The sequence below is a fragment of the Nicotiana tabacum genome, chromosome 10 (genome assembly GCF_000715075.1).
Source record: "Nicotiana tabacum cultivar K326 chromosome 10, ASM71507v2, whole genome shotgun sequence".
NCBI classification, from domain to species: Eukaryota; Viridiplantae; Streptophyta; class Magnoliopsida; order Solanales; family Solanaceae; genus Nicotiana; species Nicotiana tabacum.
The window spans coordinates 19,599,348-19,611,529 of NC_134089.1; the positions used below are offsets into that span (position 1 = coordinate 19,599,348).

Below are 12,182 nucleotides of genomic sequence, written 5' to 3' on the forward strand. Positions count from 1 at the left end.
TGAGGCTGCAGGGTCGAGTTTGTGTGCCTAATGTGGATGAACTTCGAGAGTTTATTTTAGAGGAGGCCCATAGCTCCCGGTACTCTATTCATTCGGGCACTGCTAAGATGTATTAGGATTTGCGGCAGCATTATTGGTGGAGGAGGATGAAGAAGGATATTGTTGCATATGGGGCTCGGTGTTTGAATTGTCAGCAGGTTAAGTACGAGCATCAGAGACCTAGTAGTTTGTTTTAGAAGATCGAGATTCCTGAGTGGAAGTGGGAGCGGATCACTATGGATTTCGTTGTTGGACTCCCACATACTCGGAAGAAGTTCGACGCAGTGTGGGTTATTGTTGATAGGCTGACCAAGTCAGCACATTTCATTCCGGTGGTGGTCTCCTGTTCTTCTGAGCGGTTGGCAGAGATCTATATTCGGGAGATTGTTCGTCTTCATGGTGTGCCCGTTTCTATCATTTCAGACTAAGGTACGTAGTTTACCTCACGTTTCTGGAGGGCAGTTCAGCGAGAGTTGGGCACATGGGTCAAGTTGAGCACAGCATTTCATCCTTAGACGGACAGGCAGTCCGAGCGTACTATTCAGATTTTGGAGGATATGCTCCAAGCTTATGTTATTGACTTTGGAGGCTCGTGGGATCAGTTATTGACTTTAGCGAAGTTTGCCAACAACAACAGCTACCGATCGAGTATCCAGATAGATCTTTATAAGGCTTTATATGATAGGCGGTGTCGGTCGCCGGTTGGATGGTTTGAGCCGGGAGAGGCTCGGTTGTTGGGTACGAATCTAGTACAGTATGTATTGGACAAGGTCAGGATCATTCAGGATAGGCTTCGTACAGCTCAGTCCAGGCAAAAGAGTTATGCCAACCGTAAGGTTCGTGATGTGGCATTCATGGTCGGTGAGTGGGTGTTGCTTTGGGTGTCGCCTATGAAGGGCGTGATGAGATTTGGGAAGAAGGGCAAGCTTAGCCCTAGATTCATTGGTCATTTTGAGATTCTTGATCGAGTGGGAGAGGTGGCTTACAAACTTGCATTGTCGCCGAACTTATTAGTCATGCATCTAGTGTTTCATGTGTCCATACTTCGGAAGTATCACGGTGATCCATCCCACGTGTTAGATTTCAGCACTGACTAGTTGGACAAGGACTTGTCCTATGAGGAGGAGCCGATAGCTATTCTAGACCGGCAGGTTCGTCAGTTAAGATCGAAGAGTTTTCCTTCTATTCGTGATCAGTGGAGAGGTCAGCCTATTGAGGCATATCTGGGAGTCCGAGTCCGATATACAGAACTGTTATCCCCATCTTTTCTCCGACTCAGGTACTTCCTTCTTATGTCTGTTCGACGACAAACGGTTATTTTAGAGGTGGAGAATGTGATGACCCAAACGGTCGTCACTTGTTTTAGAAATAAATTATATGTTCCGAGGCCTTAAAAGCTCTTTTTTGTCTCACCTCGATTTGCGTGTGCAGTTAGGACGTGTATTCTGAAAGCCATTATGTGAAAATCTGTGAAAAATAATAAATTTTGCTTTTAAAATAAATTTAGGTTGACTTCGGTCAATATTTTGGGTAAGTGGACCCGGACCCGTGATTTGACGGTTCCGGGGGGTCCGTAGGAAAATATGGGACTTGGGTGTATGCCCGGAATCGAATTCCGAGGTCCCAAGCCCTAGAAATGAATTTTTAAAGAAAAGTATTTTCTAGAATATATATGAGTTTTTGGAAATAAAATATGTTTGAATTTGATGGCATCGGGCCCGTATTTTGGTTCTATAGCCCGGTACAAGTCTTATATGTGATTTAAGTTGAGCCTGTAAAATTTGGTAAGAAACGGACTTGAAATGACGTGAATCGGACCTTCGTTTGTTAAAATTTGAACTTAAGAGTTCATGGGAGTTTTCTTTGATTTTGATGCTAAATTCATAGTTATTGATGTTATTTTGATGATTTGATTGCACGAGCAAGTTCGTATGATATTTTTTAGGTTAATGTGCATGTTTGGTTTGGAGCCTCGAGGGCTCGGGTGAGTTTTGGATAGTCCACAGAGTAAAATTTGGACTTAGGAAATTGCTGGTATGTTGCAAGTCTGCAGGCTTCGCATTGGCTCGCAAATGCGAGAAAGTATCGCAAATGCAAAAGTCAACCTGGGCTTCCTTCGTCGCAAATGTGACTTTTGTATCGCAAATGCGATATCGCATTTGTGAAGGTGACCGGAATTGCACTGGGTCGCAAATGCGACAAAATCTTCGCATTTGCGAAGTTAGCAGGTTTGGAAGGGGTCACAATTGCGAACCCTGGTCGCAATTGCGACATCTGCGACCTGCAAATTCATAACTTAGCCGAAAATCTTTCATTTTTCAAACCTTTTCAAAACCTAAACACCTTTGGGCGATTTTTCAAAGACAAGTAAACTTCCAAATCGATTGTAAGTCATTTCTAACTCGTTTTCATTAATCTTTAACACCTTTTCACATGATTTCAACTCAAAATCAAGGGTTTTCATGGGGGAAATTGAGTGTTTTGGGTAGAACCTAGGTTTTTCAATTTTTGGGGATTTGGACCTCGATTTGAGGTCTGATTTCAAAATAAATTATATATTTGGGTTCGTGGGGGAATGGGTAATCGGGTTTTGGTTCGAACCTCGGGTTTTGACCATGTGGGCCCGAGGTCAAATTTTGACTTTTTGGGAAAAACTTGAGAAAACCTATTTTCATGCATTAGAATTGATTCATTTAGCATTTATTGATATAGTTAAGTAACTTGTGGCTAGATACGAGCGAATTGGTGGTGGAATCAAGAGGTAAAGCGATATTTGAGGCTTGAATTGTGTTCGTGGCATCGAGGTAAGTGTTTGGTCTAACATTAGTTTGAGAGATTAGGAGTTGTGTCCTATTTGCTATGTGTTAGTTGTTGAGTATGACATATAGGCATAGTGATGAGTATCTATACATTGGTGTCAAGCATGCCCGTGAGTCTTATATTATGATTAATGTGACTCCATTTGTATTGTTCATGCCTTATGTGATGATTTCTATTGTTGAGCAAGGCTTGTGGAAGTAATATTGTTATTTGAATATTGAAGAGTGTTGGCTCAAGTTGTAAAATGATTTGTGAAAGTAATATTGGTATTTGAATATTAAAGAGCGTTGGCTCAAGTTGTAAAATGATTTGTGGAAGTATAATTGGAAATTGAACCTTATAGAGCAACAACAACAACAACAACAACCCAGTATAATCCCACTTAGTGGGGTCTGGGGAGGGTAGTGTGTACGCAGACCTTACCCCTACCCTAGGGTAGAGAGACTGTTTCTAAATAGACCCCCGGCATCCTTCCCTCCAAGAACTTCCCACCTTGCTCTTGGGGAGACTCGAACTCACAACCTATCGATTGGAAGTGGGGGTTGCTTACCATCAGAGGAACCCCTCTTGTCGTGAATTGAGCTCAAATTGTGAATTGAGCTGTGAAGTAAATGTGAAAAAGAAAAAAGGATTATGATATTGTCTCCCTTGCCGGGATGTTGTTGTTTTAATGTTATCTCCCTTGTCGGGATGTTATTGTCTTGATATTGTTTCCCTTGTCGGGATATGATTGTTGTGCTATTGTTCCCTTGCCGGGAGTTTATATTAAATTTGTTGATTCCCTTTCCCTTATTGCTTTGTGATCATTGTTTGGGTGAGGAAGAGTGTCAAAGCACGAATGGTGATGCCGTGTAGGGCTGGGCATCGGTCGGTTCGGTTAGGTTATGAACATTATCGGTTTTGCCTATCGGTTATCGGTTTACAAATATCATAACGCGAAAACCAAACCGATAAGATATTAGTTACCGATTATCGATCATTATCGGTTCGGTTATTGGTTTACCCAATAAGATAAAACAACTAAAACAGTATCACAATGTATAAAACTGTTTCGGTATAAAACTGTTTTGCTAAAATAGTTTTATAAGATTTTAAGAACTGTTTTGGTAAAACTCTTTTCAGAACTGTTCTATTTCACAAGAATTTAACTTTACTGCAACATCCAATAAAATAAATACTAACCAATGTTTTTATCTTTCATTCTTCAACCCAAAATCAAATAGTGTATAGAATCTTTGAACATTGATATTTACTTTTTTACTCTAGTACAGAATTATGTATATAGATTAAAAAGTTTATTAGTCATGAAATACAAATTTTATAACAACTGACACAAGATAACTTTGTAACAGCTCAACAATTAAAGCACATGACAAATCTCACTTCAGCTTTCAAACAAACTAAGAAAAATCGAGAGCAAGAATGCTTTCAAACAAACTAAGAAAAAGATGAAGATGAAGCAACTAAAAACTTACACGAAGAATCAAGATTAAGCTGAAGAATGCGGCTGAGAAATGCGACTGAAGAGTGAAGTGAAGATGCGACTGAAGAATCTGATGGATTTGAGAAATGAAGTGAAGATACGACTGAAGAGTGAAAGAAAGAAGCTGAGAAATGAGATTGACGCCAGCCTGAGTCTTGACGAGCTGACTGGATGAGGGCGTGATGGACTGACGCCGGCCTGAGTCTTGACGGGGCTGACTGGTGAAGGCGTGAGGCGGAGAAACCGAGAAAGAATAGGGAAATCAAAGAGTGAGTCAGTAAACTATGAATTATGAAACCCTAGTATGTATATACCTAAGGGTAAACTAGTAAATTAGTTAATCCTTATTGAGTTATCGGTTTTACCCAATAACAGAATTGTCAAACCGAGCCCGAACCGATAACCTAATAAAAAAATATTTTAACCCGTTACCGAACCGTTAACCCAATAACCCAATACCGATAATCCAATAAATAATTAATGGCTCGAATTATTGTTTTTACCTGATATATGCCCACCCCTAATGTCGTGTATGATTTTTGTGAGGAAGAGTGTAAAGCACGAAGGGTGATGCCGTATATGATATTTGTGAGAGAGTATAAAGCACAAAGGGTGATGTTGTGCCGCACGATGATAATTTTGTTCCATAATATGAGTGTTAATGCACGAAGGATCATTCCGTGCTATGATTTTGTGAGGTAAAAGCACGAAGGGTGATGCCGTGCCGATTTTATTGATTTTATGGTGAGGACGAGAGTAAAAGCATGAAGGGTGTTGTCGTGCACTTGTCTTTGACTTTCCTGATTTCTATTGATAATTGAGTTACAGTGTTCTTTACATTTAATTGTTGGTTTCTGTTGCTATTTGTTGTCCCTCGCAGCATGATTTCCCCTTCCTATCTTTAATTGTAAAGTTCTGCTTTTATTTTCTGTTGTATATGATTTAACTTCATAGGTTTATTTGGTAGTCTGGTCCTAATCTCGTCACTACTTCGCCGGGGTTAGGCTAGGCACTTACCAGCACATGGGGTCGGTTGTGCTGATACTACATTCTACACTGTGTGCAAATCCCGGTACTGGAATTTACGGACCTTAGCTTTGGATTGCTGCCTTCAGTCCATTCGGAGATCCGAGGTAGTCCTGCAGGCGTCCGCAGGCTTTGGCGTCTCCTTCTATCCTTTCATCCTGTTTCATTTATGTATTCCCGAGACAGTATTGTATTTATTTTTCGGACCTTTATTTGTAGTATTCTTAGACCGTATGTGAAATTGTGATACCAGTCCTGGGTAGTTTATGTGTGGATTGGTATTGGCATCTTTATTAAAATATTATATTTTAGTCTTCCGCTTATTAAATTCCGTTGTTTATCAAATGTTGGTTATTAATTGTTAAAGGATTAAAAAGGGAAAAAGGTAAATAATTCAAATGGTTGGCTTGCCTAGCTTTCACTAGTAGGTATCATCACGACTCCCGAGGGTGGGAAATTCGGGTCGTGATAGCATATTATACTGTAACTCCAATATAATATACTGGTCTAGCATAATATGCTAGAAGTTCATACGCAGGTATACCGATCTCCAATATATTATGCTGGAACTTTCCGTGTTGCAGCAAAATAGTGGTTATTTTTCAATGACTTTACAAACACTGGCTATTTTTGAATAACCAATCCGAAAACTGGCTAGCCCGTGCCATTTTTACTAAATTTAAGGTTTTGTTGGGCCACCCTTATTTCCTACTCTTTATGTTAGTATAGAATTACCTTTGTGAAAATAACATGGGCTAGCCAGTTTTCGGATTGGAAATCGAAAAATAACCACCGTTTGCAAAGTTATTGAAAAATAGACATTATTTTAGCTGAAACACGGAAGTTCCATCATAATATACTGGATTATGAAGCTCTTATGTATAAACTTCCAGTATATTATGTTGGAACTCCAACATATTATGGTATATTTTTTCCAGATTTTAGAATATTTTATTCAAATTTTATCTTTACATGAAAAAGTGGTTAAATTTCAATTACTTTTGCAGCTAGCCCATTTGCCTTCCAAAGATGAGGGACTGATATATAGTAAGGGGTTTAGTGTAGCTTGTGGTTACAAGCCTTCATTATTACATTGGACTAGAACTGGTATACAGGGACGGACCTACATAGAGTGTTGGGGGGTCATGGGACCCCGTTAGTCTCGACAAAAATTACGTATATTTATGTTATATGTGGTATGTACGTATGCGAAGGAACCCTTTATATATGTTTCTTGGCCCCCTTGAACATGAAAGTCAGACGGCGAGACTGGTTTACTGGACAACGTGAGATCTCTTACTTACCCGTTTACCTGGGTTCGAAACACACTCCTATAACTTGATTTTTTGTTCTAATAAAATTGTTTTTTTTTTTGGTTACTTTGTTTTAAAAATAAAATCATGGATACATACTACTTTTTTACTTACTATTACTCCCTTACTAGTCAATTGGTTTGTTTTTGTTTTCTATAATATTTTCTGAATTAGTTTATTTTTATTACATAATTGTTAATTTATTTTATTCCTTTTCCAGTCCTTCCCTTACTGTCTTTTTTTAACTTACTACTGTACTCCTTACTAGCAATTAATTTATTTTTTTCTTTTATTTTTCAAAATTAGTTTATTACTAGTACATAATAGTCAATTTATGTTACTCTTTTCCAAGTTCCTCACTCACTCTCTGTTTAGAATTTTCTCTTTTTTTTTAAAAGCTTTATCTGACATGTAACTTAAAGAACGAAGAATGATGGAGAAGTAAAACATATTTTCTTTACAATAATAGGAGGACAGTTGGATCCAAGTAATGACTAATAAAATTTACCGTTTGAAGATTGTAAAACAAGACTAACTCAATTCTTCCCTTCCATATGTACATTCACAAGTGACTTGTGATTTTCTATGCATTAGCAAGATATATATTTGATTATTTTCTCAATTCTAATTAGTGATACCTAAACATTTAACTCATCGAATAACTACAATTACATCGGGACATTCTATATAAAAACTTACATATTAAAGTTTAAACCTTTGCCCATTGCATATGAAAATGCATAGAGTTCAGGTATGAGCCTATGATGTATTATTATATCAGTACCAAATTAATTATATTTGATAATATTAAATTTATATTTTGTTGATATGTTATCATAATCATTTATGTTTTCATAAAGTTGCCTTTTGTCGCTAGTAATTTGCATGTATAAAGTGATGGTGGCCCCGTCGCGCTAAAATCTTAGATCCGCCTCTGCTGGTATATAAAAAAATTTCTTTTCATAATTAGATAAGATTATGAACTAAGATTGGTACATTAGAATTACTAGTAACGTATACCCTCTCAGTCGCCGTGCAAACAGACTTACTGGTTTGATAATCCAAATTCATATCATATAAGATCATTATATGAACTTGACGAATAAAAAAAAAGACAACTTTATTATTTAAGGGTTCTGTACAACAAATTATTTATAGCATGTTTGGCCAAGCTTTTTTTTGGTCAAAAGTGTTTTTTTTGTCAAAAGCATTTTTGGCCAAAAATTGAGGTATTTGACCAAGTTTTTGGAAGAAAAAAAGTGCTTTTGAAGAGAAGCAGAAGCAGTTTTGGAGAAGCAGAAAAAAGTAGCTTCTCTCCAAAAGCACTTTTTTGAAAAGCACTTTTGAAAAAAATACACTTAAAAGCAGTTTTTTAAAGCTTGGTCAAACACTAATTGCTGCTCAGAAGTGCTTTTCAAATTAATTAGTCAAACACAAACTGCTTCTCACCAAAAGTACTTTTGAGAAATCACTTTTAAAAAAAATACTTCTCAAAATAAGCTAATTTTTTGCAGCTTGGCCAAACGGGCTATTAGACTAGAAAGCAGAGAATAATAGTGAATAGATATATTATGAAATCCAATTCAATATTACATACTACCCAGTCAACATGTTTTGGATCAAAATATTATGGGGATCGTATAAGATATAGTTCATTTTTGGGATTTTTTCCTTCCTATATTATTATGAAACTTTATTATTAAATATGTGCATAGTATTTAAATTACTCGCCTAGTCCATATTTTTCCTACAATTTCTGTACCATTCGTTTATTAGGAATTAATAGGCAGAATCTTCCCTTAATAACGCGCAAAAAATCAGGAAAGAATCTTGGGATTGATTGATTCTACATTAAATAGTTTTGAAACGAAAAGGAGATTTCGCATCTGCGTAATTTACTCTTAAACTACAATTCAAAATTTAAAAAAAAAAGTACGAACAGCTTCAACAAACTACGAACAGCTTCAACAAACTGAATTCAAATTGTAGAATTCAAATCTTCGAGATTCAACAACTCAACATTGCTATATTCTGTTCTTCGTCGTTTTCAGAAATCAAATTGGTGATCACATATCTGTTCTTGATCTTTTTTTCTCTCAATCTAGAAATCCAAAAAACGAAAAAATTTAGAATAATATATCAGCAACAACACGCAATCATGTCCAAAATCGCAATCATGCTATAATTGAATGAGAATTGGGATAACTATGGCAGATTTAGAGATTTTAAAGTTGATGTCATTGTGGTAGATAAGAATGCAAGCTACAGTATTCTGATTTCTACAATTGCAGAACAACTATCGATTGATACTTCAGAAAAAATTGTAGAAATCAAATACATGGTGAACGACAATTATCCCCCAATGGAGATTAGGAATGATATGGGGGTTCGTGTGTATATGGAGACCAAAAAGGAGAATAAAAACTTAGGTTCATATCCGTTATGTATAAGTGTACGAGATTTCAATATGGAATTGACAATCACCAACGATAACACAAGTACAGGTTTGTATAGCTCGAAATTGCATAGAATTATGGTTTTACGGTATTATCTACAAAATTACTACAATTAAACTACAAATCAGTTTAATGAAAGAATAAAGCAATGTTGTTTTCAAAATTATCTACAAAGTTGCTACATTTATACGACAAAATAAACTACAATCTATGATTAGAAACTGTTGATTTCAAAATGTTGTCTTCAAATAAAACTACAATCGATGTTTAGAACAAAATCTAGTTAAATAAAATACAAATCAGTTTAATTATGTACGAAGCAATATTATTTTCACAAATTTCTACAAATTGCAACAGTTATAGTACAATTTAACTACAATGTCTGACATCCTAAAATGGATGACTACAAAATTTTCACTATATCGACAAATTATCTACAAAAATTCTACAAAATTATAATGACACTGTTTATCTTTATTTTGATGCAGGTTCGTCTGGATCCCTAAAGTTACTTGATATGCCATCCTCTCCAGTTATAGAGGAATATCAAAGTGAAATAATAACAGAATCTACGCAAACTGCTATTGAAGAAGGACAAGTGTATCAGGACAAACAAACTGTAGTTGCTGCAATGAAGCACTTTTCTATGATGTACAAGTTCCAGTTCAGAGTTAAAAGATCTAGTCATAGAAGGTATGGAGATATTTGTGGAGAAAAGATCATTAAAAGCAGTGTTTTACTCAAGATATATGTTTTTTAAACATTGTAGATAAATTGTAGTTTACGTTACTTTATGTTAAAACAGTCCGTTTGTTGCATCTACATTTATAATCTGTATTAAATATTGTATTTTTTGTAGCTACTGGCTTGTATGCGTTGGTGAAAACTGTAAATGGCACTTCAAGGCAACGTCAATTAATGATTCCGCAATGTTCAAGATAAGGAGTTTCAACCGACAACACACATGCTCCTTAATGGACGAAACATTCATACAGCGCAAACGTACTGCACTTGTAGTTGGTAGCATGGTCATTCCAAAGTATTGTGATCCTAAGACTGTTTACACACCAAAGGACATACAAACTGACATGTTATCCGAACACGGAGTGAACCTAAGCTACATGCAAGCATGGAGAGCAAAGGAAAAGGTTTTACAATTTTTGAGAGGGAATCCGGCTGACTCCTACAACAAATTACCCAAATATTTTTATATTCTTGAGGAGACTTATCTTGGTTCGGTTGTTAAATTGAAGAAGACAGTAGATGAATGCTTCTTATACGCATTTGTTACTCTTTGTACATCAATAAGTGGTTGGCAACATTGTAGGCCAGTAGTAGTGATTGATGGGACATTCTTAAAGTCAGCCTACATGGGGATTATGCTGACAGCAAGCACCATGGATGTAGCAGGTAAAAAGTATAAAAAATTTGTAATTATTTCGTAGGCAGTCTATAAAATGTAGATACATTGTAGTAATTTTGTAGTTATTTTGTAGCTATTACATGAAATGTAGATAAATTGTCTATATTATGAAGATATATTGTAGTTGTTATGTATTTATATTTTTATATACATTTTTAAAGCTGCCAATTAATATTTTATGAATTAATAATGTAGGTACAATATTGCCCTTGGCATATGCTGTGGTTGATTCTGAAAACGACGCATCTTGGAAGTGGTTCTTTGAGCAATTCAAGCAGGCATATGGTGAAAGACCTTCAATGTGTGTTGTTTCAGATAGGAATGAGAGTATACTGAAGGCAACATCAATTGTCTATCCGGGCATGCCACACTACTCTTGCATGTGGCATATTTGGACAAATATAAGGTCCAAATTCAAGAAGGGACATTTACAATTACATGAATTGTACTTTGCTACAGCACGGTCATACACTCTGGATGAATTTAATGAAAGGATGTTGAAGATTGAAGAGGTAGACCCGCGTGTGAAATCTTACCTATATGATATTGGCTATCATAGATGGTTAAGAGTACATGCTACAGTGAATAAAACGTGGACAATGACATCAGATATTGCAGAGTCGTTGAACACTGTAACAAAAGATGCAAGAGAGTTGCCGATATTTGACCTTTTAGAGTATATGCAGACATTGCTAGAACGTTGGACCAACGAGAAGCTATTGAAGGCGAAGGGTACTTTCACATTTCTTGGGTCCAAATTCAACAAAGAATTAGAGAACAACAGAACATTATCTCAGAAGCTTAGGGTAAGATCTGTTTATTTGGTGCAGAAAAAATAAATTACTTAATATGCAGTGTTTCCAGATTGTAGATAAATTGTAGTCAAATTGTAGATAATTGTAGGTTGCAGATAAGGTGTAGAATATTTATAGATGATTTGTAGATAATCTATTTTTATGATTGAGATAATATTTTTTCTGTTTGTTCTGCAATTATAGGTGAGGGCTTCAACAGATCATATACATATTGTGTTAGATGGTGTGAAGCGGTACAATATTATTTTCACAATTGTCTACAAATTGCCACAGTTATACTACAATGTGTGCAATCCCAACAGGGCTGACTATAGAATTATACTACAATTTAACTACAGTGTATACTACATAAATTGTTATGAAATGTAGATAAATTGTAGCAAATATGTAAATATATTATAGTTAATAATATTACCTGCTCAATTCCCTTTTCTAGCTTCCTGAGCTTCTTAGCCACAGATTCCTTGTCCTCTTGAAAATCTGTATGTTTGGGTTCCAATGTTGGAGAATCAGCATTTGGAACCTCTGATGATTGTGCACCTTGTTCATCTTCATACTCAATCTTGTTTGGCAGAGTAAGCACTCCAATCTTTTCTTCAGACTCAGTCATGCTTGTGAACTGAATGATGAAAAAAAAAAGTTAGTTCCACTAAGGCAAAAAATGTAGACTAATTGTAGATATTATGAAGGTAAATGTAGCAATATACAAAACTGAAAAAAAATACCTTAATCCACTCAGGCTTGATCATCTTCTCTTCAAAGGCAGTTAACCAAATCTGCCCCTTAGTAGCTAACCATCTTAATATG

General features: G+C 36.0%; 1 protein-coding gene across 1 annotated transcript; it reads left to right on the forward strand.

Moving 5' to 3' along the window:
- Positions 1-9,019: 9,019 nt before the first annotated feature.
- On the forward strand, positions 9,020-11,399 carry LOC107795517 (uncharacterized). The gene is made up of 4 exons (XM_016618178.2): positions 9,020-9,185; positions 9,626-9,830; positions 9,997-10,547; positions 10,756-11,399. Exons 1-4 carry the CDS (start codon positions 9,020-9,022, stop codon positions 11,397-11,399), a joined length of 1,566 nt encoding a protein of 521 aa, XP_016473664.2.
- Positions 11,400-12,182: the final 783 nt, after the last annotated feature.